We start from the raw sequence: 25,127 nt of genomic DNA on the forward strand, positions 1-25,127 counted from the left end.
CCCCTCCTTTTAAAGCTTCTAGTCTGTTATTCTAACTCAATCAGCATGACAGAGTGATCTCCAGCCTTGTCCTCGTCAACACTCTCACCTGTGTTAACGAGAAAATCACTGACCTGATGTCAGCTGGTCCTTTTGTGGCAGGGCTGAAATGCAGTCTAAATGTTGTTTTTGTAATAAAGTTCATTGTCATGGCAAAGAGGGACTTTGAAATTAATTGCAATTCATCTGCTCACTCTTCATGATATTCTGCAGTATATGCAAATTGCCATCATAAAAACTGAAGCAGCAGACTATGTGAAAAATAATATTTTGTCATTCTCAAAACTTTTGACCATGACTGTACATTCACTCTGTTCTGGATGCCAGCGCAGTATTGTACCATTGTTTGTAATTAACAGTGCTCTATCTGTACAGTTAGAGATAGTAAGATAGAAAAACACACACATCCATCAAGTAAACCTTTCACACATATTACTTGTGTCCAGAGTTAGACAAAATACCCCCTTTATCCTCATCCCTGTAAGGTAGTTGCTAATTGAACCTCGCAGGGAGAGGAAAAATTCCTTCCTACAACCCATAAATGGTAATTAGTTTAAGTCCTTGGATCAAGCACATTCTTAGGGGGGAATTCAATTGGCTGTGTTACTTTTTCAAGTAACGCGGCCAATTGAATACATATTAAATAGGTTAGCTATAGTGTAGTGCCCAAAACTGAACCACCCATATTCAAAATATAGACTAGCTAGTGACTTATAAAATGGTAAAACTGTTTGCATCACAAGCATTTCTATTTCCTATTTCTTGTATGCATCTCAGGATTGTATTTGCAGCCATTGCCTGGCACTGAGTGCTGCTACTCAGATATCTATTAACTAGTATTATTAAGTCTTTCCATCTGACTTTTTCACAAATATATTTCATTGCATGTAATATGTTTTTACAATGGCCTAATTTTTGTTACTCTCCTGCTTAGTGTTTATAACCCTACATAGCTTAGAGTCAGCAACAAATATGGACATTTTACTTTGAAGACCACGCACAAGAATATTATAAAATAGATTGGTGCAGTAAACCACAATATCTTTAACTATCTAAATATATGTTCAATTTATATCCACCCTCTGACTTCTATCCTTCAACCAGTTCTCTTACCATACACATGCTTATTCCTCTAGTCCTAGCACTACCATATCATGTAAAACAGTATGAAATGCATAAATAAGATCCAAACTCACTAGAACAAAATCCTAATATATTACAACTGCAATACCAAGATCCAGTTTAAAACGTTTTCTAAAAACCTAATCATATTTATTTGGCATGTCCAGTCCTTTCTGAATCCATGCTGAGACTTTGTAATTTATTTCCTATAAAATTTTCCTTTATGGCATATTTCAGAATTGCTTCAAGTAATTATCTATGGATAAACTCAGGCTCACATTTATAATTTCTGGGTTTTGATTTTTGTTCCTTCTTTAACTTTGGGTACCACATTAGTGTGGTTGGAGACCATCTGGGACAATTTCTTTATCAATTTGAATATTTTAGATAAAAGTGCATTTCTTCATTTGTTAGACAACTAATGGTGTGCATGAAATATTACAATATGGTGCATTTAGTCTCTTTAGTAAACACAAATAAAAACACATTGAAACAATTGGATTTTTCTGTATTTTATACCATTGTTTTTTTTAATCTGTTTGAGATTAGACTTGCTATCTTTAGCTATTTGTTTTGCAGTTTTAATCTTAATAACCTGATTTCCATTTTCACATAACTTCTTACATTACTTCTGTTTATATACAGACATATTTATTCCTTCAAGCTTTAACAATCAGGCTTTAACAATTTAAATGGTCTCCTTGTATCATCTTAAATACATTATTATTTAGCAACATTGTTTTATTTTTTTAACTAGAATTATTTCGCAACAGTACTTATTTAAAATATGTTTGAAAACTTCCCTTTTTGTCTCTGGTTTAATTTTAGAATACTTTTCACAGTTTATATGCATCGTTTCTTTACTTCATTTTAATAGATCCCTTACAAAATCATATAAAATTCAACATCATTTAGATAGTTCAAAGCACAGGAAATTTGCTCGTTGGTAATTTTCTAAAAATTGTAGTTTTAAATTCTTTTAAGTAACACACTTTATGAAAAACTAGCTAATTAAGCACAATTAAATAACAAAAACAAAATCCATTTTCATTGTCTAAATGAACAACCTTTTACATTAAAGAAATGATTCAATGAAAATCTAATTCCTGTATTTCACATATATCACATATAATTTGTCGAACCAAGCTGTTGGAGAAACGTTCATCTATACTGACACAGATTGTTAAAATAAGGGTAGTAAATTTTTAACTGTATATGACATTAGATGATGCAACAACACCCTGTGCCCCTTATAGAAAGGATGACAGACATACAATTGCATCTTACATTTTTTCTTCTGCATAAAAAGTATGTAGTGTTTGTGATGTCTGTGCATCAGAAAGCAAGGGGCTACAAACTGTATTATTATACTGTTATTTACAAAAATACATATATTTCCAAAATGATTAATATGATCTTATCTCTAACATTGAATCTCATTTTAGATTTGAAATACATTTAGTGGAAAAATTGGCTATCGCGTTGGGTAAACATCTGAAGCAAAAGTGGAAAAAGAAACAAACTGATCAAGATGAGAAAGAAATCTATAAACTTCAGGATAAAGCAGACAAATTAGAAAAAAGTCTTCAGTAAGTTGTGTATAATAAAAAAAGAGTTTCCATGCAATTAATTATAATTTTGTATTTACTGTGCATTTATCACTTTTAAATGAAACCAGACACATAGACACAGTAGGGGCAGCCATTTTTTGAGCCAAATAAATGTTCAGCCTATTAATTCACTAAGAACTAGTAACATCACTGTGGAACATAGTGATCTTACTAGTTTCTAGTAAATTAATAGGATATATTATCATGAAAATTGGTTCATCCGGACTAATACTTTACCCTATTGTGTAGTCAATGGGTCCACTTTAAAATCAGATATGCATTACACTTGTGATCTTTCTTCCCAGCCAGTTCCTTGGTGTAAATACAGAAATGAGTAAACCAGATCTCTCAGAGTGTTAGATGGAATTTGTTGGCAGATGGTAGAAGTGTAGAAAGAAATTAGGATGCCAATTACTTAGGGATAGTTTTCAGTGCTTTAATAACACTGAATATAGGAAGAGAGGGATCAGTGCATGGTAGATTTTTTTCAGGGTTGTCTTTTATTTGATAGCTATTAGGACTCCTGATAAGCAGATAGGCTATTTATAATGCTGCCCGAAAACCAACCTTTTTCAAAAGTTATACACGTAGGATTGACTGCAGCATATGTCACTCAAAACACAGAAAATCAAAACACACTCGGCTCCCTCCAATGACCCATGTCAGCAAAGTATAAAATATTAATCCTCACTGACTAGCAGGGACTGAATCTCTTTAAAGAAATGTTTACATACAAAACAAAACATAAAACATGTCCACTGGCACGTGTGGGTTCATATAGTTTGATGTAAAGGACAAAAAGGGTCATGTTCGTAGCGGCAATTTTTGTTTTACTTTTTTTATTTGTATTTTTTCATTTACTTGTTATTTTTCATTAAAATGTCCACCAGTAGGTCAAAATAGACCTATGGGGACAGTGAGGACTGCACGTCTTAGTGGGTTCTTTGAAATTACCTAGGCAGATTGTTACAGCCAAAACACAGCTTATTCCATAGATGGCAATACAGACATGTGGATATACAATAACCAGACAGATGCGATTCTTTGTAGATATAGCATGCACGTGTGAAGGAAGTGCAGTTCCTAGTCACTAATCCATGAACACACCAATACAGTCAAAGTCACAGGTTATAATATCCCCTTCAATATTGTATGTTATCCAGAGTTTCCAAGCTTTCCAGATGATAGGCTCCACAGCATGCGTGGAAAAGATAAAGGGAACCAGAGATAGTGCAGAATCATTTAAAATAGTATGAAATGTATGTATATCACTCCCCACCCATTGTGCTAAGGAAATAGTTAAAATTCTCTCTTATCTGTATATAGTCTGGGCACTGATGTGCCTCTTAGTATTGCTGGAAACCTCCAATGGTGAAAAAATGCAGAAAAAAACATATGGTGTAGTATTTTATTCAACATTTTAATCACACACAAGAACACATAGGGGCATATTCAATTAGCTTTTTGATTCGCGGTAACGCGCGTTGCCGCGAAAAGTGCGCGTTCTTGCGGGTATTACGGTACCGCATTAACGCGGATTTTCGTTCGCAACCCTATGGGCCGCGAACGAAAATCCACGTTATTGCGGTACCGTGTATTACGTTTCGCGGCTGTTCCGGCGCGTTACCGCAAATTCAAAAGCTAATTGAATATGCCCCATATAGTTAATGCACTCATAGGGGCATATTCAATTAGCTTTTGGATTCGCGGTAACGCGCGTTGCCGCGAAAAGTGCGCGTTCTTGCGGGTATTACGGTACCGCATTAACGCGGATTTTCGTTCGCAACCCTATGGGCTGCGAACGAAAATCCACGTTATTGCGGTACCGTGTATTAAGTTTCGCGGCTGTTCCGGCGCGTTACCGCGAATCCAAAAGCTAATTGAATATGCCCCATAATGTTTAAAAATTATAAAAGCTTATCTGTAGTGTTATAGATGAACTCCAGGTCCAAGATGTGCTGGGGTCTACTGATATTAATACCCTCGGTTGAGCCCAACCATTCTGCTTATCATTAGGAAACACCAGGATAATGTTACACATACAGGTAGTATACATAGAAAGCCTGATTTCCTATTGCTTCAATGCGTTTAGTCTAGTATATAGACTTCATCAGGAGGAAATTAGTATGCCCATATAGTATTAGGTATCTTAATATAGTGCGCTGTGTCATTTTGCGCCTGCACTCTCGCTCCGATGAACGCCATTTTGCATATGCGACTTGTTCGGATAGGCACCATTTTGTGCATGCGTACTAGTAGATATTTAATTTTCCCTCGTGCATACACAGTAGTTACCGCACACTCTTTGTGCATGCGTGAACTCCCGATATTTGTGAGCTTAGGGAGAGAATCTTGGATACAGGTAGAGTACTATTACAACAGCCCATTAGCTAGTATTGATATCAACATGGCAATTTCACTATAAAGTGTCCACAGTCTACTAAAAGAGAAATTATGAATACAATTATAATCAACAATGTATATAAAATACATCTTGTAAAAACAGACACTTACATAAAATACAGTGCAATAGGTAAAGTGTATATAAAAGATTATAGAAAAAAATAGAAAAAAGGGATATAAACCTATATGTAAAAACAGCAATACTGCTTGTAATTTTATATAGTCATTCCATTCAATATTAAATGAATATCTAAATAAAAAGAAGATCATGATATAAAATCTGTTACTGCACCAATTATTAATATTAATAAAACTAAGAATGAAAAATAAAAACACACACATTTCATATCATTTCATAAATATCACCTAAAGCCTACAAGCTACGCTTTTATATATATATATATATATATATATATATATATATATATATATATACTAATTGTTTAACCCAAATATTTTGTTCTCTTTTATACCTGATTAATTACTCCATCTGGCGCCATTTAAGAATAACTTGTCTAACTTATAGAACAATTAACATAAATACGCAAGGCATAAAATAACGTATGTTAACCAATGCATAGGAACAAAAAATGACAAAAAAAATGTAAAGCAGCAGGATGATGACAGTTCAGTCAAAAAAATCGCACTGTGTGGTTTCACAGGGGCACTATAAATATCTTTTTATTTTTCAGCAAATGTTTGCTAGCTTAACTAGAGCTGACATACCAGGTCTCGTTAGAGCTGAAACAAACAATTAAGCTTTTCTTTTCTTTTACCCAGTATCTCTCTCTTATGAGAGATGATAAAAACATCATGTATATACTGCACATCATTCTATTTAAAGCTAGCTAGAATTGAGTGGTCACCACTTGTTCATATGCACTGTAAAAATATGGCACATAGGTTTAAAGCCCTTGTCCACCTGCTGTAAAAAGGCTGTGGGTGGTCGTAAAGTAGTTAATGTGTTTGATTTACAATAACTTTGTTTGTGTTTCTTCAAAAGACTTAAGCTGGGTACACACTACAGGTTTTTTGTCCAATAATTGGACAAATCAGCCGACATCCGACTGTTTGATCAGATATTGTGTAGTGTGTATACTTACACAATGATCTAAAAGTAATATGGCTAAAAAACACGTACCTGAGACATGCCCAGAGCTTCCAGAGCTTGAATTGGACGAATGCGCATGTGCTCGACCTCGACAAGTCCTTATTATAAATTGCCTTCCCTCCCCCGTTCCGCCCTTCAAATCGTTGGCTATTGGAAGTCTCATTTGCTGACATAAAGTCTGAGCATAAGCAGAGCAATTTCATGCAAGATACAGCATGAGACATAGATTTCTGGATCCCAAACACTAAGCATGCACATTCATAGCTGGAGGGAGTGAAGTCCCATATTTATATGCATATATATAAATATTGAACTCGAGCCAGGAATATATACATATATACATGCAATTTGCCAATTGTAACATATTCTCTTTCTATTATCAAACAACTTAGTGACCCACAAACCATGTCTGTTCCAAACTGTAAATTATAATTATGCTGACACTATATAAATAATAATAATGATTACATTTACATCTGGATAACCTATAATGAAGAAAACACTATCATTAAAAATTCTAGTTCAATAGTGAAAAATAGAAAATAATATATAGTTTAGATCAAACACTGTGCCTGAAAGAAGACTCTTGTGAATTTGTATTTCTCCCCCATCTCTCTCCTTTTTCTATCTCTTAAGAGTCAGGTAGGAATGTTACAAGAGCGGTCAGAGGCTTGCTAATTATTATTATTATTATTATTATTATTATTATTATTATTATCATCATATTTTATTTATATGGCGCTACAAGATTTCCGCAGCACCGTACACAATACAAACAGTAGACCATACAGGGAAAACAGTATATAACAATAAACAAGTAATACCATGACTTCAGAGGCTCCAGGCATAGCAATTATAGCAAAGTGGAGCAGAAGACTAGGTAGTGAGACAGGAGGGAAGAGGGCCCTGCTCATAAGAGCTTACATCCTAAAAGGACGGCAAAGAGACAGCTGGCACAAAGCGAGTCAGAGGAGGGGAACAAGCGCAGGAGATGCGAGGTGATGAGTGCGAGCATGGAGATTGGAGCGAGGAGATGAGAGTGAGCATGGAGACAGGATTAAGTGGAAGGCTGGTATGCTTTGAGGAAGAGGTGAGTTTTGAGTGCCCGTTTCAGTGAGCACAGATTAGGGGACAATCAGATGGGAGGTCATTCCAGTGCAGGGGGGCAGCTCAGGAGAATTCTTGGATTCTGGTATGGGATGAGATGATCAGAGTGGAGGAGGGCGACGGTCATTGGCCTCTGTTTGTATTTTCGTTATAGATGTTATAGTGATGTCAATAGGGAAGGCAGACTTGACCAGGCCTACTATGGCAATAGCGATAAGCCTAAAAGTTAAAATACACAATAAAATAAGTTCAAACGTCCAAATATGTCACAGTGCATGCTAATCATATATCAGTCATAGAGAGAACATTCATAAAGAATATGAATGACAGCATTGACATAGGCCAACCTCATTAGGTTATTCTCTAAAGTGTCTACATGCCATTGAATCTCAAAGGACAACAGCTAATGAGCATGGATTCTCAGCAGAGGAGAACCACTGTAAGCGATATACATTATACACACAAAAATTTCATCATGTTTTAAGCAGAATTAAATTACAATTCTTTGGCCCATAAGTTACAATTACTTATTTCCCTTTTTCATGATATAACCCTTTCAAGTACTTTGTTTTTTATATTTAAAATACAGAGCTTAAATGTTGCTTCAAGTTCACAGTGCATGTAGTGCTAAGGAAAAAGAACTGGACTGATTCACAGCATGTATCAGCTACCTACAGCTCCCAGGTTTCAGGGGAGACTATTCTGAAAAATCCAAAACACATAGATTGTATATGTGTGTATGTGATATTCTGTTGTTTGTCTAGTGTAACAAAATTTTATAGATGTATGTTTATCAATAAATATAATCAATGTAATTGTCTTTTATTCTAGGGCAAGTTCATCTCAAACCGGGTCAAGTCCCTTAAGGTATAATCTAAACCTTCACTGTGTTCATTCTAATAAGCAGTAATGAAGTAAAGCAGTATTTACACTGTATAGTTTGTTGTTAAATAAGAAAATAATTATTATTATCTTTAATTAAAAACAAAAAACACACATAGGTAACATGGTAAAGCAAATCAAATTTTTTCTGGGACAATGTGTGAAAGTGATGGTAGAAATCAGTGAGAAGTAAGCCGAAGCTAGGAAAACAGGGCTAGGGAAGCAGGCCAAGAGGTACAGAGGGTGATGGAATAGTAGAAGGAGCACACAAGGAAAGAGGGCCCTGCTCCTGAGAAGAGGTAGTTGAAGGTGGCAAAAATCTGACGGGGGTTGGAGGATTGGGAAGAAATTAGAGTTTTAAAAAAGGATTGTATAGAGAACGATAGGGCCGAACTGTAAGAGGCAAGTATGAACTTGAAGTGGAGGAAGTCAGCATAAGTGCGTGACTTTGTCCAGAGCCACCCTGCATTGCGGGAGCATTTTTGAAGATAGCGGGTAAGTTTTGAGTGCCACGGTTGCGACGGGAACCGACAAAGCTTGATGGTGACAGCCGCGGCAAAAGAGTCAAGAGCAGTGGTAAGAGTGCGATTTGTAAAAGGAGACAGCCTCACGGGACAAGAAAGATTGGTGATGGGGGAGAGGAGTGAGTCCAGGGAGGAGGAGAAAGTGGTAGGATCAACTGTGTCAAGATTACACCTGGTGAGAGTAACCTTGGGGGATGGGGATGGCGAGAGGGGTGGAGAGATGCTAAAAGAAAGGAGATGGTGGTCCGAGGGAGGAAAAGGTGAATTAATGAGGTCGGAGACAGTACAGAGGTGTGAAGAAAACAGATCTAGGGAGTGGCCACTGCGGTGGGAGGTAGAGGAGGTCCATTGAGAGAGAACAAGGGAGGAGGAGAGGGAGAGAAGTTTGGAGGCAGCAGGGTCTGAGGGATTGTCTATAGTGATATTAAAATCCCCCAAGATGAGGGAGGGAAGGTCAGAGGAGAGAAAGTGAGGGATTCAGAGACAGGACCAAGAGCACGGTAGATAACAGCAACACGGAGGTGGACTGGGTGGGATAGGCGGATAGAGTGTACCTCAAAGGAGGAAAAAGAGAGGGAGGGTTCAGGGGGAAGAACCCGAAAAGAGCAGCAGAAGGAGAGAAGTATGCCAACGCCACCACCTTGCCGTTCCCCAGGTCTGGGTGTGTGGCAGAAGGACAGGGCCCCGAAAGAGAGAGCAGCAGAAGAGGTAGTGTCCTCAGGGGATAGCCAGCTTTCAGTGATGGCAAACAGGTTGAAGGATCTAGAAATAAAGAGATCATGGATAGAGGTCAATTTATTACAAACTGGCCTGGCATTCCAGAGACCACAGGATAGAGGAAGAGAGGGAAGAGGAGAGATGTGGATGAGATTGTTGGGGTTGCTCGACTGCAAGGGTGAGTATGATATGGAGTGAGGGACATGACAGGGAGAGAGGGTTGGAATTGAACGAAAAGCAGAAATAAGAAGGGATTTGTCAGCAGACAGGAGACGAGGGGCAGGGGAGCAAGAGATGGGAGAGGAGTGGAGATGGGGCAGATAAGGGGGTTTATGAATGGGAGAGGCAGAAGGTAGGAGTGACATGAGGGGATAGATTTCCTGGGGGAAAAGAGAGAGAGTTTGTAGGTAGGAGCAGACTGACACTGAGAGAAGAGCAGTGAAGGGGACAAGAGGGAAAGGGTGTGAGTGGGGAAAAGGAGGAAAGAGGGAAAGATGATGGAAGGGGCAGCGAGTCAGATCAGGGGCACAGAAAAGAAGAGAGGAGTGAAATAGGGAGAAGGATGGGAAAGGAGAGGTGGGAGTGAGGAGAAGGAAGAATATGGAAAGGTTGGACAAGGGAAGAAGGGCGATAGAGGGAGAGGACAGAAGTGAGAGAGGAGCAAATCATGATAAAGCTAGAGAAGGTGTGGAATAGACAGGTGAAAGTATTACAGAATTCAAGGATGATAAGGTCTTACAAGTGAAGGGAGGAAATGGTGAGAACAGGAAAGGTGAGTAAATCGAGAGAGTGCAGTGGTAGAGAGAAAAGAGGAAGAAAAGATGTAAAGTATGAGCCAGGGAATAGGAAGCAGTTAGGACAGTAGAGATAACAGATGAGTGAGTTTAAAAAAAGTGTTAGATTATACTGTGACAAAATGCATGATTGGAAGACAATTGTATAACATAAGGCATAATGCAAGGTGCACTGAGCTGGTTATGCAAGTCCACAGGACAAGAGGGAGCCAGTTAAAAGTTCAAGCTAATTAAAGCAACAGTGCAGTTTAAAGGTGGGAATACAAGCAGCAGAAGTGGAATCAACAAGTCATATTAAAACTGCAGCAGGCCAAAATAAGTATGAGAAACAGATCAGCAGGGAGTGTCCAGACAGTTGACAATGCAGGTGGTGGAGGATATCAGAGCTCACGGCTGATTGTGGAATGTTGTCCTCATGTAGCAGTGTTTGCAGGTAAAAGGTTCCCTCCTGTTCTCCTCTTGTATATCTCTTAATATACTAACTAAATTATTTAATACACTTGTAAAAATTCACAAGAATAGAGCCTCACAGGCTTAAACAGCCTTAAACCTGCAATTAGTATGTTCTACTGAAAATTCAACAATAATTAATTTTATCTCTGGGATAAATGAAACACATTAGCATATACTGTGGTTTCTGCTTTCTCAATGTGAAATAAGTATGAACAACAGGCAAATCTATGGTTAAACCGTTTAATCAGTCAGCTGGTGTGAACAAACTCCTTCAAAGCTCTCATCTGAACAGGCCTATTTGCTTTTATCTACTCTAATCAAATCACAAAGGTCATAAGATCAATTCATACCTGTTCATTGCATTGTTACCAACAGAACATCAAGCAAAAATGAGTCACAGGTTATCAAGAAAGCCAGTTATGAAAGTATAATGCAAAAAATAAAGAAGCTCACTGAAATACCACCAGATTGTACATATGCTGATAACAAAGCTGTGGATACAGAGGTGAGGAAACACAATTCATTTAGAGAATTAGAATACTTTTCCTACAAGTGGCTCTTTAATGTTTTATTTGAATTAGGTGTTCTTTATTTTCTTGTGCAAATGTAGACATTTTACCTTTATATTGTGGTCACGTCTAGTTCGTAATATAAGGGGATGGGCGGACACAGAGATGGCAAAACTGCATGGAGGAGCATAGGTGGGGGATGTAGAAGCAGGGGAGTTAGGAAGAGGGCTAGTAGGCTTGAATCAATAGATGAGTTTTAAGGCCAAGTTTGAATGCTTAGAATTTGGTGGATAGTCTAATTTGGTGTTTGAGTGCATTCCAGACTCAGGGAGCTGTACAAGAGAAATTCTGAATGGAGGAGTGGGAAGAGGTAATCAGTGTGGAGGTGATGTGGCGGACATTAGCAGAGTGGAGTGAGCAGGAGGGAATGTGTATGGAAATGAGGTTGGATATGTAGGGGGGAGAGGAGTGGTTAAAGGCCTTGTAGGTGAAGAAAAGGAGTGCGAATTGGAATCGGAAGTGGACAGGGAGCCGGTATTGCATCTGACAAGAGTGGTGTGGCAGACGCAGAGTGACAAGAGACAGCAACATTGAGTACAGATTGAAGTAAGGAGAGATGGAAGAAAGGAAGACCAGAGAGTAGAAAGCTACAGCAATCACTGCGGGAGTTAACAAGTGATTGGATGAGAGCTTTAGTTGCATCCAGGGTGAAAAAGGGCATGATCCTGGAGATATTATGAAGGTGGAAGTGACAGGATAAGGAGAGGGCCTGAATGTGGGGGGTGAAGGCAATGGAGTCAAGGATCACCTATGCAATGGGCTTGAGGAACAGGGGAGAGGAAGGTATTGTCAATGAAGAGGGAGATGGGTGAGGTAAGAGGAACTTGGAAGTGGAAAAACAATGATTTCTGTTTTAGACAGAAATCATTAAGAAAGTGCTAGGACATGGAAGAGGAGTTGGCTGATAGACAACTGGAGAAAAAAGACAGGAGGGGTGGGGAGATATCGGGGGAGGAGGGATAGATTTGGGTGTCATAGGCATAGAGGTGATATTGGAGAATTGATAAGATCGCAAAGGGAAGAAGTGTAGAAGGAGTAGAGCAGGGAGCCAAAAACGGACCATTGGGATACTCCGACTTGAAGGGGGAGAGGAGGAGAAAATGATATGTTAACAACATGGTACAATTGATGTATGCAAAAGTGCATGCTTCTCATCCCACATTTTGAAGTGCCTTCTATAGACACTTTTTCATGACCAGTTTTAGGACAGTGGTCTTTGATTAGAAAGTGCATGCTGTTCAAACAAGAAATAACAGCTCAAAATTCTACCTACTGTCACTTTTGAACCATAGCCTTAAATAATGGGGGGGAAGATATTATAAAGAGCAGTGGCATCTCAGGAGAATATAAACTACCTCTGAATGTTTAGTCCCCTACTGAGCTGTGAAATTTGAGGGAAGAGCCTAAATAATTCTCCACAGAGACATGTGCAGGAGTTGATTGCTCAGGAATAACATAGCTTGGGACCTTTGCATCTTTGTAGTTTACTAGTTTAGTTTAACTGGAAAGGACACTAAGGGGCATATTCAATTGACGGCGGGATCGCAGAAAATCCCGCGCTCCAAAAATATTACCGTTAATACGGTAATCCTGCGCGTAAAAACCGTTAATACGGTAATTTACTCGCTGGATTTCAGCTCGCAGCTCAGGGAGCTGCGAGCTGAAATCCAGGGAGATATTACCGTATTAACGGTAATATTTTTGGAGCGCGGGATTTTCGGCGATTCCGCCGTCAATTGAATATGCCCCTAACTGTATTAAATGCATAAAAACTCACACACCCAATTCTCTAATTCTGCACTTTATTATTTGTATTATTCAGCTCTTCTGATTTATTGAGATATTTTAGTAATTGTAGACAACTGTGCAAATGCTATTATCTGTTGCAGACGTTGGAACAAGTGCATCGGAGATTAAGGTTTTCAAACTTTAAAAAAGCAAAAAAACTTGTATCTCTGTCGCAAAAAGGCGTTGGCTTCCACCATGGATCAGTAGATTTTAAAGGAAGGAGTCTTGTTGAGATGCTATTCAGGATGGGATACATAAGAGTGAGTATTTTACAGCACTATTTAATGGTGATTTTCATTTTACCTTTACAATGTTGTGGCATTTGATTCAGCACTTTTCATTACGACACTGGAAGCATATATCAAAAACAGCTATTGATATTAAGTACTTTGAAGCTGGAAATAATACAGTGAGAGTGATGTACAAACTGAAAAAAAAATGACACATACTATACAAAGTTATTTATTTATTACTGTAGATTTTTTGAATAAAGTATTTGTTTTCTTTAAGCAGCAAGTTAAATACCTTTTAAACATGCATTTATTAATAATTTTTCTTAGCTACCCTGTTAAAAATCATTATCTCCTTTTTAAAAGCCCTCTTGTTGGCAACCAAAAATGATTGCCAGGCATAGTCAGTCTGCTACACAGTCATAGACTCTCAGCATGGCATGAGTTGGCAGAGGAGGAAAAGTAGGATGTCACAGTGCAGACAGAGCTCAGAGGTATGCTACAAATCCTGTCTGCTTACTACATCATGTGCCATGTGACTGTTGTTGTCATGGTAGCCCAGAACCATAAATCATTAATAGCAACTGGAATTAAAAAAAAACAAGAAAAATGATAAATTCCAACACTCTTCTTGTAGCCTGCCACAGTGATTTATGTTTAAAAAAATCACATCTGTTTTTTTCATGTGATTGCCGTTAATATTGACTTAAAAAAAATAAGTCAATCAAATCCAACCTTTTCTAAATTGTAGAAGGGACTATCTAATATGTTGTTGAACATTTACCATCACAGGGGAAAAATCCTTCCTGAATGCCTAATATTTCAATTTGATTAATTTACTGGGACATTTACTGCTGAAACCAAATACTTTGAAATCCAATTGGTATATCTGTAATCACCATTCTACAACACGACTACCCTTACAGCAAACTAATTTAGTCAAGTAGGTAAAGGCAGAATCACAAAGACAGTTATTATTTTACTATTTTATCTCCATATAATGCCCATTATCGAACAGGCAAAGACCTCAAATAGTGACTGTACATCGTTAAGCAATATTGATAGACTCATTTCAACATAGCCGGTGGTAATCTAAAACCCAATGCTGGCAAGCCGACAGGAGTCACCATGACATGTTCAGTCCAACTGTCAAGGAGCGCAACCTATTGTTCTTATCGACTGTTTCATATAGTGACTTTGAGTAAATGCGATTAATCAAGAGGGTGGCACCACATAATGACGTTCATGTGGACACCGACGGTGATCTATCTACACTTAAGGAGGCAATTACAGAATACCTTAAGGCTACATTAGGTAAGCCTTACTTAATAACATTGAAGAGGCGGCGCCTCTTCCAACTGCCTCCTTAAGTGTACAAAGATTCCTGTCGGCGTCCACATAGACGTCATTCTGTGGTGCTGCCCACTTCATTAATCACATTTACTCAAAGTCACTATACTAAACAGTCGATCAAAACAATAGGTCGCGCTCCTCAACATTCGGTCTGAACATGTCGTGCTGACTCCTGTTGGGGTTGCCAGCATCAGATTTTAGTACCCAACCCAACATAGCAGCTGCTACACTTTTAATCAAAAAGACTGGGACAAAATAGCAAGAGGGCCCTGATCGCAAACTTTGAATTTACAGTGCAAGCTTGCTATATCATCTATATAAATTTTCCCTTTAACCAGAAAAATATAGCTGTCACTAGAGACTTCCAGTGGGTGTGCTCAACTGTAGGGACGCAACTGAGCTGTGCTCCCCAACATAAGCACCACCATTGCCGAATCCATAAGCAGGCTGCTGGCACTTGGACTCCATTCAAGGACCTATAGGTGGGGGATAAGTTGCGGGCAGGAGCGGAGTGTGAACCGCCGGCTCCCCTGCTACTACACCAGATCCCAGCCTCTCGATCTCTGGGTCAGGCTCCAGTGACCATTTTGGATTTATCAGCAACCTGGAGCAGATTATCTCTTCACCTCAGAGGGTATATTTACTAAATTGCAGGTTTGAAAAAGTAGAGATGTTGCCTATAGCTACCAATAAGATTATAGCTGTCATTTTGCAGAATGTACTGAATAAATAATAACTAGAATCTGATTGGTTGCTATAGGCAACACATCCACTTTTTAAACCTGCAGTTTAGTAAATATACCCCCAGGGACTCAGTGTAATCTGTTGACCCCTACAGGAGGCGGACACATTTTTCCTTCCAAACCCTGTTATCACAGTGAGTTAATTTTTATTATTGGCTATTCAATCTTCCATTACTGACATCGCAGTGGTGGAAACTTCCGCCATCTTGGCCACAGTACACAACAAACACCTCCACGCTACTCTGCAGTCTATAACTTACATTATTAAACCTCTTTGAAACATGTCTAAAGTGTAAGACAACCCCCATGATCACAACACACACCAGAATAACAACTTGACCCCTTGGTATGATTTAGGGAATAAATGAGCAATAAGGGCAAAAGTTACCTCATAAATACAACATGGATAAAATTTGTAAGTGCGCCAGTGTGTAAGCAACAACGTTCCAAAACTGAACGAAGATGGGGTGACCCTAATAATCCTTTGAATGTTAAGGGAAATTAATCTGACCGGAAAGATCTCACACCTTGGCACACACCAGCTGACTCATAGCTTTCCACAGATAGCCGAGTTTTTCCTACAGCTGCCCCCTGCATCTCTTATGATGAAGTTGTCAGGGCCATTAAAGAAAACATGGAGCCCTTGATGCAGCTGAAGTTATCAGGTACCGTGTAACAGGTCCAATCGGCGTATAGGCGAACACTTACAAGACATAGTGGCTCTGCGAACCCAAGTTCCATCCCTGCAAAAATCACAGAAACAGATTATGAATAAACTTGACCTAGAGAACAAGTCACGATCGAACAATATGCGATTAGTGGGATTGCCGGAAGATATACAGGGTTCAGCTTTGGACAACTTCCTTTCATCTACTCTCCCGGCTAATCTCACATGAACAGAACAAAGGGTGATAGTAATTGAAAGGCCCCACCAACTCTGCTCCTCACAAGATAATATGGAACAAATGCCAAGAACTGTTATATTCAAATGTCTGAATTATTCACATAAAGTATTATTGTGATCTGCAGAAAAAAAAAACTAGGCACCACAACTTGGGAAAACGGACGCCTTCTCCTGTTCCAAAACTTTTCCACGGAGGTTACTAGAGCGAGGAAAGACTTCTCCCTGATATGCTCACAATTGATCGCTTTCCTGTACCCAGCCCGTCTCCGCATATTTGAAGTATGTAAAGACTATAAAGATTTCATAAATATGGATGATGCAGGCTCTTTCCTGGATGAAGAAGAAGGAGCATCTGCTGTGCTTGCTGCCGCTTCTGCTGATACCTGACTTCCATGTGTCACTAGAGACCCTCTCTGTTAATTCTGCTGACCATTTGTTGCCATAACTATAATTGCACTTATAATATATTTCTTGACCAATACTTCCCTATAACTTAAAGTAATGTATTTTCCCATCTTATGTTTCTTTATTTAAAAATGTTTTATAAAATATTACAGGTCCAGGTGACAAACACTATGTCTGACCTATTTCTTTAATTGAATTATACTAGATAACCCACTGCCCTTGCACTTTAATATTCTGATCAGTCCTTATCAAACCAGGCAGAAATCCTACAGATCCAGGCTCTTACCATCCAATCTCTTTATTAATTTTCACAAAAATCCATCCAATTTTAACTACAATCATACATCGAGATCAGACGGGATTTGTCTAGGGTAGGCAATCAGTGACTAATGTCAGGAAACTGCTCACTATATTTCAGGCAATTGCTGCTTCAGGCACACAGGATTTAAATTTAGCAATCTTGATGGATGCTGAAAAGGCATTTGACCTGGTGACCTGGGACGATCTGTTTGACACTATCCATAAATTTGGAGTTTCCTGAACCTTTAATAAAGCTCCCCTTAGCACTATATAATAACCCATATACACAATGGCCATATTTCTGTGCCGTTTGTAGATCAAAAAGGGACCAAACAGGGGTGCCCTCTGTCCCCTTTGGTCTTTGCCTTGGCATTATACCCTCTAGTGATTGCACTGAGAGACAACACCTCTTACACAGGAATTTAAGTTGGCAACTGTGAATCTAAGTTAGCACTATTTGCTGATGATATGTTGCTGCTGGTGTCTAAACCTATCCATCACATGTATTTTGAAACTCATACACGATTTCTGCAGTTTTGTGGGATATAAAATTAATGTCAACAAATTTGAACTCATGCCTCTCTCTGGTATAGACCACATCCTTAATCATCCTGACATTGTATCTAAAATCATAATCTCAAAAAGCAAAATAAAATACCTGGGAATTCACATCCCACCTCATACACACAACTTATATGGACTGAATTTTACACCACTCATTACAAAGCTAAGAACCATCTTGGACCATTGGAAAAACCTATACCTTTCCTTCCACTAACAAGTACTGCTGTGACACTGTCCACATTATATACATTACTGTTTGGTGAATCCCTACTTTTACCCCCAGTCTGGACCATATCACTTTAGTTGAGTGTAAGAAAAAGGGGATAGCTCCTATGAAAGATACTTTTGATCCAAGAGGCATACAGGATTGGATATGTTTCAACAACACAAGGAAAATAAAAAAATACCTAACAACCAATTTTACATGTATCTCCAAACTTGACACTACACAATGTCCATTACCCATAATAAGATTGTTTTACCAACACCTGATACGCTTGAATCATTACTACACTTCCTCATAATAAATAAATATAGGCTCAGATACTTGTATGATGATTTAGCATCAAAGGACCCAGCTCATACCTGGTCAAAGACACTAAATGCATGGCAGAGAGACATACTCACCCTACAAGACACATGTCCTCTTTTAAACCATTTAGAGCGCATATTGAAAACCCTTAAATCAAACATATGATACCCAGTGAGAGTTGACGATGTCCAAAATGTAAACAGGATTTTGCTACCTTCTACCAGAACTTTTGGTCTGTTGGAAAATTGCTAAGTTCTGGGATAAGGTGATGGTCTGAATACTAATTTCTATGTTTCCTTACTAAAGGACCAAATTGCCCTCTTAATTGCAGATCTTCAGCTTGGTTGCCTCATCTTCCCGCAGTTAATACCACAGCAATATTTATAGTCATAGTTAGACTGTCGCCGAAAAATTATTTTGAGACACTGGATATCTGGCTCTTCCCCCTACTCTCTGAAGTGAAAACTGATCTATTAGAGGTCCTTTATTTCAATAGGAAAGCAACTCTCCCAGATATAGAGAAGGCAATGATTACTCCTATGCTAAAAAAACAAAATTCTGACCCAAACTTTCTCTCAAATTACCGCCCCATCTCTCAGCTCCCATGACCCTCCAAATCCTTGAGTGAGTTACCTAACTCGCCTTACACATTTCCTTTCTGCAAACAACCTATTGGATCCTCTTCAATCAGGCTTTTGCTCTCAACACTCCACAGAGACTGCGCTGACCAAGATTGTCAATTATCTGATCACAGCTAAAACTAAAGGTGATTGCTTTCTTCTAATTCTCCTAGATGTCTCTGCTGCATTCAACACTGTTCACCACTTTCTCCTCATACAGACACTACAATCCCTAGGTCTTCAAGACAGTGTCCTATCCTGGCTCTCATTCTACCTATCTAATCGCTCTTTCAGTGTTAATTTCTCTGGAACAACCTCCACTCCACTTCCTTTATCAGTTGGACTATCACAAGGCTCAGTCCTAGGTCCTTTGCTATTCTCTATCTACACCACTTGTCTAGGAAAACTAATAAGCTTGGACATTAACATAATGTTATAAAATGATGACCTGGAAAGTGAAACATGCTTTGTACAAATACTCCATACATTGTCTGATATGATCTGATTATATATTTTATTGTAATCTGTTCTTCTTTCCTTGTTATGCAATAAAAAGGTTTACAAAAAAAATATATAGGTGTCATTACTCAAAATACACCAATGTTTAAACCCAAATAATAACCCATTTTGATGAAGTCATAGCGTTCCTTACTGATTTTATCATTGTGATCATTTAATTTTGATCTTGTATATGAATAACTATAATGAAATTGTTAAAAAACTAACAATATAAAAAAGAAGGTGTTTCCTAGTTCAACTCTAAATTGCAGTGTAAAAATAAAGCTATCCTGTATTTGTGTGTTACATGTAAATGCAGCCAGTATTTTCTCTACGTAAAAAAACAAATTGTATTTGTATTGTTGTACTTTTTTTTTTTACTTTCCTAATAACACTAAATGAGACCAGCAACGCTTCTCCAAAGAAAAATGTGAATATAAGAGACTGTTCTGTGGAATATTCACTACCTTTTGGTCATGATATTCTACATGTTTTACCAGTGGAATTTGGCCTTAACAGTTCCTATTCGTACATCTACCACACCATAAGAGAAATTATTGAACCTACCAGCCTTGTTTATAGATTCAAAATTGAGTGAAATGCGAATTTCCACATACAAATTCCGTGAAATGAGACACAAAAAACAGAACTCAAAGATTGTTCCTCTGAAAATTCTCACCTCTTCAAACTGTTAATATTTTGCCATTATTTCGCTCATCTATCGTAAATATGCTCTGGTCCTCATGAGAAATAGCTTGAGTATAAATCATCAGAAAACATGAGAAGAACATTGCTATATATTTATATTACTCTTATATTTGTTTTTCTCAGGTAGTAACAGCCACCAGCTCACTTGCTCTAGGGATCAACATGCCATGTAAATCAGTGGTTTTCCTAAAGGATTCAATTTTCCTGGATGCACTGAACTACAGACAGGTATTTCATACATGCTCTTACAATGTATTCAAAACATCTGTATTTAAGATGTATTGTTATGCATTTAGTCACTATATTAAGTTAATGTACTTTGGGCACTCATATGATTCTTTTATAGATCAGCTTACTAGCTTTACTTTACATGGTCCTTTACTAGATTCCAGAGAGGACCATAGCTCAGCCGCACAACTGAGAACACCTAACTTGTTGTTCCTCCCACCATACACATGCGCAGGGTACACCGTTACAAGCCAAATAATTAAAATGTAATTTCTGTTCACTATATCTAACTAGTATAGAAGGCATGCAATAGTTTTTGTATGTTAAATGTATACCTAAAAATCAAATATTTTAATAATAAAATGTGTAATAATAGTAATATCATATTCTTTTTAATTTCCCTGGGATTGTGTTTGAGCTGCTGGCCCCTGGCTAGCATTACCCTTTCACCTCATTTATAAAGCTCCCATAATTTTGAAATGAATAACAGGGACACCCATGTGATCTGAAGTTTGCTCTGGCAAAAAATGAACACTAAACTTTTGGTCCTAGTAAGGTATTCCTATTTATTCTGTTAACACTGAGTCTGGGTTATTTGAAAGTAAAAATACTAAATAATTATAGATAGTCCAAGATTATAAAAATCGTCTGTTATAGAAAAAACAGGTATGGAGCGACATGAGATAGCAGTGAAATTGCAACATTTTACTGTACCACTAGCAACATTTTACTGTACCATGACAAGTCATATTGCAAACAGATTACATGTGATATAAAGTACATGTACTGACCATATATGATAATGATCTTGCCCATAGGAACTTATGAAGTTAATATTAAAAAAGACAATAAACTAGATGAAAGTTCTATATGTCTATAGAAAGTGAAATTTACAAGATAATCTCACTGTAACAATACATCATAAAATCCTCGGTCTGCTGCTGAAATGATGTAGTGATGTAATGTGTCATTAGAAAAGAGAAAATAATATTTACAATGGAGCTGTTAACTTTGTAGATGTCAGGACGTGCTGGAAGACGGGGCCAGGACCTATTGGGAAGTGTCTACTTTTTCAATATTCCAATGCCAAAAGTGAAAAGGCTCATGAAGTCCAACGTTCCTCAGTTAAGAGGCCAGTTTCCTCTAAGCATTTCTTTTTTTCTAAGATTAATGTTACTGGCTGCAAAAGCAGATGACAAAGAGGATGCCAGAGCTAAGGTAAGCCTCTTGTGAATGCAAAACATTGCACATTAACATTGTACATTTACAAAGCTAACCGTGCTAAGTAATGCCAATGAGCTGAGTAGAAAAATAGACAAGTAGACAAGATTCTGATAAGCATATGTAGCTTAGAGATGCTTTAATTACATTTATCAAACCTGTTTTCATTTCAATCGGGTTTGGTTGGTTCAAGAGCCAAAAACTTGTTCGCTGCACAATTGTGATATTTGGGCTAGCTCAAATTGGTCCGGCTACCAGGGGCACCAAGTATTCAAATAGCAAACCACAAACTTGAATTTGCAGTTTGAGTTCACTGCTCAAGTTCAAAGTTAAAATAGAATATAAAATCTTAAAACAGAGAAAGAAAAAAGAAAATGTGTATATGTTGTGCACTCAATGATTGAAATAATTTGCATTGTATTAGATAAAATATGCATTACGCTTTATTGGTATACATTAAAAATGAAAAATGATCATATCTGATCCCCATATTAATCTTAAACAGCAAAATATTTAAAAGGAAGAAAAAAGTGAATTCTATAGGATAATTTGATAATATTCTGTTAAAATGGTAGATGTACTACCTGGCCACCCCACTGCTCATTAGATATAAGTATTTATGTTTATATTGATCATCATTACAACTTATAATAAAAATGATCCATACCTTGTGTGTGTGTTTTTCTCAAATAGGGGCGGATGCTGACATCCACATTGATGTTATTTATCTTAGGGTCTGTATGGTATTTAACCCTAATTGTTCTATAAGCAGCTGTTTTGTTGATAATAAGTTTTATATTTTATACAGCCTTTTATAACAAGGTTTTAGTGTTCCAGTTATATAGTTTGTCTGATAATAACAGACTAATGGCAGCCATTGGTCTGTTATTATGCAAATTATTTCAATCATTGAGTGCCCAATGTATACACATTTTCTTTTTTCTTGTTCTGTTTTGGAATTCAATATATGTGTGGGTGCGCCTCCCTGTATGAAGAAGAACTAGGCATACTAGTACCAGTTAATTTAAACTAATAAGAGATTAATGATTTATCCTAGTGCGGTATTAGAATTTACAGAATACAAAATCTTGCCTGTTCAAGCTTAAATATCTACATGTTATGTTATTTTTTATGTTTTTTAATTCAAAAAGTGAACATTAATTTGTTCAATGTTTGAGTTTGTATTTCACAAAGAAAACATTAAAAAAACATTGTACAAACAGTGTGTTCATGCACGAGGATCTTGTAGGACTGGGAGTACTGATATGGAAGAGATTTGGTAAAGACAGTTCCAGTAATGTAGAGGCCTAGATGGTGTAGTAGTCTAGAAATATATGGTACTTAGATCATCCAGGTGTGTATGGTGCCTTGGAGCCTTGTCTGTCTGAATAGCAGTGGTAATAAATGGTACAAAGGTCTACATGGTGCAGAGGCCTAGATTGTGGGGGCCTAGGGGGTGCAGAGGCCTAGTTGGTGGAGGCATGGAATCTGCAGGGGTTCAGATGAGGCAGGGGACTCGATGGAATAGCTGCTGCCTAGATGGAGAAGAGGCCTAGTTGGCTGAGATGCCTAGATCCTGCAGTGGTCCAGAGGCCCTAATGCAACTAGTGGCCAATATATAGTGGTCTAGAAGAAATTCCAGTTGACTGGCTCCAGCCCCTTCTGGTGGTGGACAAGAGACAGGCACACTGCAGATAGCATCAAGGTCAGGTGGAGACCAGGAAGATCTGGAGGCTGGCAGGAGCCCCTAAGTTGTAACTCACAGGAGTTTAAGGCTGCCACAGAATGCGTGGAGGGAGACAGTAGGCCTTGTGATCATCGCCCATGCCACCATGAATGATGGATAACTGCCAAGGAAGGAAGGAAGGATTTACTAAGTTTAGTGGAGAAACTACTATTTACTATTTAGTAAGATGATATATTGTGGATTTCTTACATACTTACCAGCGGTGGTAGTCTTCAGAATGATGCTGATGACTACGACGACGAGAACACTGACGTAAAAATTCTGATTTTCATAATCACTATAAAAAGTGATTGCATGCTTACCAGATAACTGACAAGAGAAATCGACAGTTGCCATAGCAACTTGAAGATATACGGCAATGCCAACAGCTAATCACTACTAGGTAATTTCACATGGTAGACAGTTTCACATTACACAAGGCTTTTGGCATTGCCGTTTTAAATACAGAAAACTTCAATTCGCTATGGCAACTGACGTGCATAGAAAGTGCCGTCTTTGCCACACTTTGGAATGTAACAGAAGCAGGTCGCCGATTTCTCTTGTCAGTTTTCTGCTAAGCCTGCATTTGCTTCTTATAGTCATTATGGAAATCGGAATTTTACGTCGGTGTTCTCATCGTCGCTGCAATCAGCATCATCATTTCGTACCCAACCCCTTACCAGGATACATTGCTTATTTTTCATACTTTCTTCATACTGTACAAATGGAAGGTACGTGTTGAGGCAGCAGCTCAGGGTTGGGTTCAGCAGAGAATTCTAACTTCTTAAGTGGCTACTGCTTGCTTGCTACCAGGCTGTTTGCTACTGCTATCCTAGTGCCCTCCATTCACTGCTAAAATAAGAGCATTTTCAAACATTTTTCATTATCATCATCATCATCATCACCACTTATTTTATAGCGCCACTAATTCCGCAGCGCTGTACAGAGAACTCATTTGCATCAGTTCCTGCGCCATTGGAGCTTACAGTCTAAATTCCCTATAATAGACACACACTTACACAAAGACAGACAGGGAGACAGACAGAGAGGGAGAGACTAAGGTCAATTTTGATAGCAGCCAATTAACCTAACAGTTTGTTTTTGGAGTGTGGGAGGAAACCGGAGCACCCGGAGGAAACCCACGCAAACACAGGGAGAACATACAAACTCCACACAGATAAGGCCATGGTCGGGAATCAAACTCATGACCCCAGTGCTGTGAAGCAGAAGTGCTAACCACTAGGCCACTGTGCTGCCACTGTGCTGCCTACCAGCATAAAAAAAAATCATCATTTTTAATTATTGGTTTAGAATAAAATATATTTAATTAAAAGGTCAAATGAGACTTGGTTACTGCAAAAACAATAAGTTAATTACGTATGTCTTATCCTTATTTCATTAAACTACAAAAAACATAGTTATTGTAATTTTAGAACTGCATATGATTTTATAAGATTGAATGTTTTCTAATATACAGACTAATAGCACATTTATTTGGAATGTGTCGATGAATGTGGTGTTTCAGTGGACAATATTCCACATAACAAGCGCTGTGTCATGTCCTTTGTCTCGAATAAACATGCTCCATCCATATTGTTTGCTCCTTTTTTGTTCACTTTATTAAAAACATTGCGCAACTGTGTGTGATATCAGGAAACAATTACAAGTTATGCTGTGCACTACTGAGCTCAATCTCTGTTAATATTATGTAAACATGATTTATTAGGCTTTATCGGTTTTGAAGCACTCGCTCATGACATTCAAACAGCCGCGTGAAACACAGATGTTAAAGCTGTACTGTGTGTTCTCATTGCAATTCCTACTTTATGAGGTATGTATCACATATTTCACACATTTATTTTATGATATTTAATTTCACTGTGAAAACATATGAAAGTGAGGCATAGATTTGCCTAATAACTAAGATTATTGCAAACAGACTTAATTTTGCTTTCATTTGTAGACATCCTCGTGTA

General features: G+C 38.0%; 1 protein-coding gene across 1 annotated transcript in view; it reads left to right on the top strand.

The window, feature by feature from the left end:
* The window catches only part of LOC142140014 (putative ATP-dependent RNA helicase DDX60), a 155,227-nt gene that overhangs the window by 94,840 nt on the left and 35,260 nt on the right, over positions 1–25,127 (top strand). The window contains exons 27-33 of the mRNA XM_075197877.1: positions 2,607–2,750; positions 8,224–8,259; positions 11,138–11,267; positions 13,221–13,379; positions 20,100–20,204; positions 21,222–21,422; positions 24,878–24,982. Of these exons, the coding sequence (XP_075053978.1) occupies positions 2,607–2,750; positions 8,224–8,259; positions 11,138–11,267; positions 13,221–13,379; positions 20,100–20,204; positions 21,222–21,422; positions 24,878–24,982 (880 nt within the window). The remainder of the gene's footprint in view (positions 1–2,606; positions 2,751–8,223; positions 8,260–11,137; positions 11,268–13,220; positions 13,380–20,099; positions 20,205–21,221; positions 21,423–24,877; positions 24,983–25,127) is intronic.

Source organism: Mixophyes fleayi, chromosome 1, assembly GCF_038048845.1.
Source record: "Mixophyes fleayi isolate aMixFle1 chromosome 1, aMixFle1.hap1, whole genome shotgun sequence".
Classification (NCBI taxonomy): domain Eukaryota; kingdom Metazoa; phylum Chordata; class Amphibia; order Anura; family Limnodynastidae; genus Mixophyes; species Mixophyes fleayi.